Source organism: Otolemur garnettii, unplaced genomic scaffold, assembly GCF_000181295.1.
Source record: "Otolemur garnettii isolate 467f Iridium unplaced genomic scaffold, OtoGar3 scaffold00377, whole genome shotgun sequence".
NCBI lineage: Eukaryota > Metazoa > Chordata > Mammalia > Primates > Galagidae > Otolemur > Otolemur garnettii.
Window position 1 is genome coordinate 167,787 of NW_003852772.1, and position 6,319 is coordinate 174,105.

A 6,319-nucleotide genomic window follows, 5' to 3' on the forward strand; every position below is an offset into this window, starting at 1 on the left:
ATGTCAAATCATAACATTATATAACTACCACAGTTACACAACTTTTATTTATAAAAAACACATTACACACACATAAACACACAGTGTGCCAAAAATGTAAAACATTTTAAGAAAGGAAAAAACTGTATTAAAATTTTAATACTTAGATGGTGCCTGTAGCTCAGTGGGTAGGGTGCCAGCCACATACACCAAGGCTGGTGGGTTCAAACCTGACCTGGGCCAGCTAGAACAATGACAACAGCAACAACAAAAAAATTGTGGCAGGCGCCTATAGTCCCAGCTACTTGGGAGACTAAGGCAGGAGAACTGCTTAAGCCCAAGAGTTCGAGGTTGCTGTGAGCTGGGATGAAACCGCATTCTAACCAGGGCCACAGCTTGAGAGTCTGTCTCAAAAAAAAAAAAAAAATTGTAATACTTGGTCTGGGCACGGTGGCTCATACCTTGTATTCCTATCACTTGGGGAGGCCGAGGCCCAAGGGTCTGAGGGCCACAGCTTGAGAGTCTGTCTCAAAAAAAAAAAAAAAATTGTAATACTTGGTCTGGGCACGATGGCTCATACCTTGTATTCCTATCACTTGGGGAGGCCGAGGCCCAAGGGTCTGAGGTTGCTGTGAGCTGTGATGCCCCCGCACCCTACAGAGGATGACAAAGTGAGGCTCTGTCTCAAAAACATAAATAAATAAATACAATTGTGATACTCAAGGCTAGGCAAGGTGGCTTATGCTTGTAATCCTATAATTCTGGGAGGCCAATGTGGGCAGATCTTCGGAGCTCACAAGTTCAAGACCAGCCAGAGCAGGAACAAGACCCTGTCTCTAAAAATAGGCAGGCACTGTGGCAGGTGTCTATACTCTCAGCTTCTCAGGAGGCTGAGGCAAAAGGATTACTTGAGCCCAAGAGTTTAAGGTTTCTGTTGTGTTTGAGGTTGAGTTGTGATGCCCTGGCACTCTACCGAGTATGACAAAGTGAGATTCTGTCTCAAAAAAAAAAAAAAAAAAAAAAATCCGTACAACGGGAAACCATAGAGCAGAAAATATACCCCATCCATTTGTGGTGATCCTGGGATATCTGAACCAAATCTTAGTATCGCCACTTTGCTCCCACGTTTCAGATGTGATAGAAAAAGGAAAATCTCTAAACTCTTTTACAGAAGAGTTCAACAAAAATACACAGACATTCTAATGTTCTGAAAATCAAAAGAAGTGCACTCGGACCATTCTATCCCTCATAAGCCATAAGCAATGAGAAGGACTTTTGTTCTCACTGTAACATTCAAGGAAGATCACTGAAAGGGAGGTAGTCCTTAGAGAATTTAAAAGCAAGGAAAAAAGATGCCCTTTTGTGAGACAAAGAGAAAAAAATCCCAGGCTTCTCACAAACCATTTCCATTGGAACAGAAGTTTCCAAACCATATTTAAGGTCTGGCTTATTCCCAAACCTTTGGAAATCTCCCGTATATCATCTGCTCCATTCACTCCCACTTACCTGGGTGTTTGGCTACTGTCTCAAGTCTTTTCACCTTCCAGGGTTCTTTCCCTTGCTCCAGACAGGTGATCAGGTCTGGCTTAGAGGCAGTAAGACCTATGTTATAAGAAAAATGTCACCTGACTCTTACTGGGATTCCCCAATTACCCATCTAGTACTGTGCTCAGGAGAGAAGAGAACATGTAGAAGACCCTAGAAAAATTAATCCAAAATACCATTTCCTGAAAGAAGCCATATGGAGGTATTTAATGTTTATGGGTCTGTAGATTCACTACCAAGTACTACCAAATCAAAAACAGGTGATAGAAATTGGATTTTAAGGTACAGAAAATAGTTTATGCCAGTAAGTTTCTAATAAATCACTAATATAATCACTAATATAGAGTGAAAGATACAGATTAGGCTCAGTGCCTACAGCTCAGTGGCTAGGGTGCTGGTCACATACATCAGTTGGAACCCAGCCAGGGCCTGCCAAACAACAACAGCTACAACATCACCATAAACTAACCAGGTGTTGTGGCAGGCGCCTGTAGTCCCAGCTACTTGGGAGGCTGAGGCAAGACAATCGCTTAAGCCCAAGAATTTGAGGTTGTTGTGAGCTGTGATGCCATTGCACTCTACCAAGGGTAACATTGTGAGACTGTGTCTCAAAAAAGAAAAAAAAAGAAAGAAAGATACAAATTGGCTCAAGAAAAACCTAAGATTAACTATTTTATTTTCTATACCAACAAGTCCCCATTCCTTTTTCCCTGGAAAGAGGAATCAGAAACTCATTCATGTAAAACAGAAACTCTCAAAAAACATTTTACAGAAGAATATGAAATTGATGTGGAATGGGAATGGTGTACTGAAGGTATTCTTACCCACATCAACCAGGTTTCTGTAGGTCTCTAACATCACATCCCTATACAAATTCCGCTGGGCAGGGTCCAGGCATGCCCACTCCTTCAGAGAGAACTCTATTGCCACATCCATAAATGTCAACAGTCCCTGGAAAAAAAGCATATATTTATCAAGCAGCCATGGGGATAGTTTTACTTCTAGTGAAATAACAGAATAAAGAGAACTAACTGGTTATGATTTATATGAGTGACTAAAAGTATCCAATACGGTAAGTTTTTCATTTTATTGCTTTTCTATTCCCCAGGTTAGAGTGATGTGGCCTCGACCTCACTCACAGCAACCTCAAACTTCCGCTGGGACCCATCACAAAACCTGGGCTAACAGCAAAGTAACTTTAACAAAGACATGTTCTTTAGTGTTCTAGAACTGTATGGAAAGAGAATATTACAACATCCTCAGAAACAGTATAGATACCGCATTTTCAGATAATACACTATAAAAATAAGTTGGGAGAGAGGATCTGACTTCAGAATTCCTTCTATGTCTGCAGTCTCCTCTGACCCCAAGTGAGATGTGCGGAGTCAAGGCAGAATTTGTGGTGTGACAGCCTGTGTGCAAGAGAACTGACTCTCCCTTTGCTGAGAAACTTTAAGTCTCTTTAAACCTTAAAGCCCTGGCCCCAGATGTCTCTTTTTCTAGTGACACTTCAAACTCCACCAAATGTGTGGAGTTTGATGAACACCAATCACTTCTTTAACACATGTTCCTCCAGAATTCAATTCTGACACCATCCAGATTTAGTCTAGGTCTCACCAGTTCAGGGCCTATTACACGGCCCTCATTGCAGATGCCGGTAGCAAGCTGAAGGACCCATCTATGCTTTTGAACAGCTGCTTATAAATAAGATGCTCCAATAATCCTCTCTTCTCAAGTTTAATCATCTGACAGAAGTACTCAAAAAATTCAACAAACAGCTTCACTTACAACATACACCACTCAGAAAATGCCAAATGGAAGATATATACAGGTAAATTGGTGAGGAAAGATTTGGGCAGGTAATCCTGCTAAATATCTGTGATTAAATAAATCACCCACCCTTTGTATTCTGTAAGAGCAGTCATTGGAAAGAAACATTCTTCCCATTATGAACTAGGCTACGGTCCCATTTTAACTGCCATATGCCTGACACAGAGCCTGTCAATTTTCATTTATTGCCTCATGAAAAATTAGGTGAACTTTTCTGTTCACTGGTCTTTTAAGTTTTTCTCCTCCCCCTCCAGGTGCTTAAACACTGATTCCCAACCTGTGCTAACATATAATCCCTCCTGATAACCTTCCTAAAAACAGGGTGACTTCAGGGTAAAACATTCTCTAACCTAGGATGTTGTTTTTTTACCTTCCATCCTAACCTCCGCTTCCCACCTTTTAAAAAGAATTTGAGGGCCAGGCATTGTGGCTCATGCCTGTAATATCACACTCGGAGGCAGAGGTAGGTAGATTTCTTGAGCTCACAGTTCAAGACCAGCCTGAGAAAGAGAAAAACCCCATCTCTAAAAATAGCCAGGCATTATAGTGGGTGTCTACAGTCCCAGCTACTCAGGAGGCTGAGATAAGAGAATTAACTGAGCCCAAGAGTTGGAGGTTGCTATGAGCTGTGACACCAGGGCATACTACCAAAGGCAACAAGATGCTGTCTCAAAAAAAAAAAAAAAAAAAACTGAGGCAAGAGGATCACTTGAACCCAAGAGGTGGATGGTGCTGTGAACTATGACACCACAGCACTCTACCCAGGGCGACCCACCTTGAGATTCAGTCTTCAAAACAAACAAACAAAAAAGACATATTTGCTCCTCTCTATGAAAGAAAGCCCTGTCTGTATTACCTTCATGATGTTTGCAGATTTATCCTTGATGATTTCCCCATTGCCATACTTCTTCAAATAATTAAAAATGCATATTATTGGGCAACAAATTGCAATTACAGTTATGTTGGACTGGACAATGTCGAGAAGGAGCCCCAAAACAGTACCAATTACAACCTCAGAACAAACATCTCTTCACTCTCCCCTACTTCTATCCCAAGTTCAATTTCATCTGCTTGGGGATCCCCAGCTTTTCAAGTCTTCAAAGCTTCTCTCAGTATAAAGGGCTCCTTTCCTGGGTGATGGGAGCAGGCTGGGACTGCTGCATAGGAGATTCCCTGGACCCTCAATGATCACCTTCTGGAGAACCAAAAATCGACGTAAGTTTAATCATTAGGCTCAAACCTTCGGTTTCCAGTCAAGGTTATTCATTTAGTTTTGGATGAGAAAACATCCAGAATTTGAATGATCCAGGATAGCTATGGTGGCTCATTCCTCTTATCTCAGCACTCTGAGAGGTTAAGGCAGGATGATCACTTGAGGCCAGGAGTACAAGACCAGGCTGTGCAAGAGACATCAATCATTTCTACTAAAAATAGAAACAAAAATAGTCAGGAGTGGTGGTGTGCCCCATAATCTGAGCTACTCAGGAAGTGAATAAGGAAGATCACTGAAGTTCAGGAACTTGAGCTTGCAATTAACTATGATGATACCACTGCACTCTGGGATGAGGGCACGGTTGAGACTTTGCCTCAGAAAAAAAAATTCAGCATAATCCCACAAACTCAGTGCTGATTTTATAGGAGGTAAGATCATTGTAAGGCACTTACATTTCACACGTGAAACGTGAAAACTGAAATTATCTTTGTCAGATAATAAACATGTCATTTAATTGTTACTTCCATAAAAAAGTTATTTAGCAAATAATCATATGGGAATATTTTTCAGAGTTTTCGAGTCCTAACCCGTAGAATTTGGCATTAAACTCCCAATTTCCAGATAACAGAAAACAAAACAGTTAACAACTTTCCCATAGCATTCCATGGCTAAGCCCTGGGGATCCATTCAAAATTACCCCTGAAAAGAAACAGATTTAGGAAACTCACTGCACTCGTTTCTGGGAAAAAATGGGAAGTAAGTCTTTTTTATCAAATGGAATATATGACTACACATTTAATTCATTTGTCTGAATCCTACTTCCCTCTCGCCTCCTTAGAAATACTTTATTTTTAAGCTCTATGAATAAATTGCATTTTACAATGAATAAAAAACTGAAACTGAAATAAAGGAAAAAAATGTTTTTGAGAAAACAAATTCAAAAAGTGGCACTGGTGACTGGAATACAGGCATGTTTGACTCAAATGTCAAGTAGGTCATCTTATCCCTTGGGACATCTTCCCACACCCATTCTGCCCACTGACATGCTCAATGACCACTGTCCCAAGAGAAAGTACACTATATGCCATCCAACATGCATAAAACGTGTACTGCTTTGAAGGTTCTTGCACCACATGGTCGGTGTGGGTTACTCTTGCCCTTCAAAATAGTTTTTATCCCCAGAAAACAAATATTTTGAAAACAATCATTCACTGTTTTAGAAAGAAATGATAGCCCCTGTTTGGGGCAATAAAGAAAACCAGCTGATACTGTGAATTCGATGGGAAGTTCCCATTTGGAAATGCGGGGAAAAAAACCCAAAATTTAGGATTTTACTGCAAGACCTAGGAGAGAGTTAAGCTGAGAAAACAGGGTGTTTGACTTATGCTCAGCTTGCCATATATCTAGAAAATGCACATAGGCAAGGACAGTGGGTCAGGCCGTAATTCTCACATCCAAAAGGATGAGGTGGGAGGATTACTTGAGGTCAGGACCTCAAGACCAGCCTGAGGAACATCAAGATCCCATTTCTTGGCTCGGTGCCTGTGGCTCAAGTGGCTAAAGCGCCAGCCACATACACCTAAGGTGGTGGGTTCGAATCCAGGCCGGGCCACCAAACAACAATGATGGCTGCAACCAAAAAACAGCCAGGCGTTGCGGTGGGCGCCTGTGGTCCCAGCTACTTGGGAGGCTGAGGCAGGAGACTCGCTTGAGCCCAGGAGGTGGAGGTTGCTGTGAGCTGTGATGCTATAG

General features: G+C 41.5%; 1 protein-coding gene across 1 annotated transcript in view; it reads right to left on the reverse strand.

The window, feature by feature from the left end:
- The window catches only part of LOC100958156 (zinc finger protein 679-like), a 156,460-nt gene that overhangs the window by 147,290 nt on the left and 2,851 nt on the right, over positions 1-6,319 (reverse strand). Inside the window, exons 2-3 of the mRNA XM_012813954.2 lie at positions 2,349-2,475; positions 1,486-1,581 (exon numbers count right to left, since the gene is read on the reverse strand). Coding sequence (XP_012669408.2) covers positions 1,486-1,581; positions 2,349-2,475 — 223 coding nt within the window. The remainder of the gene's footprint in view (positions 1-1,485; positions 1,582-2,348; positions 2,476-6,319) is intronic.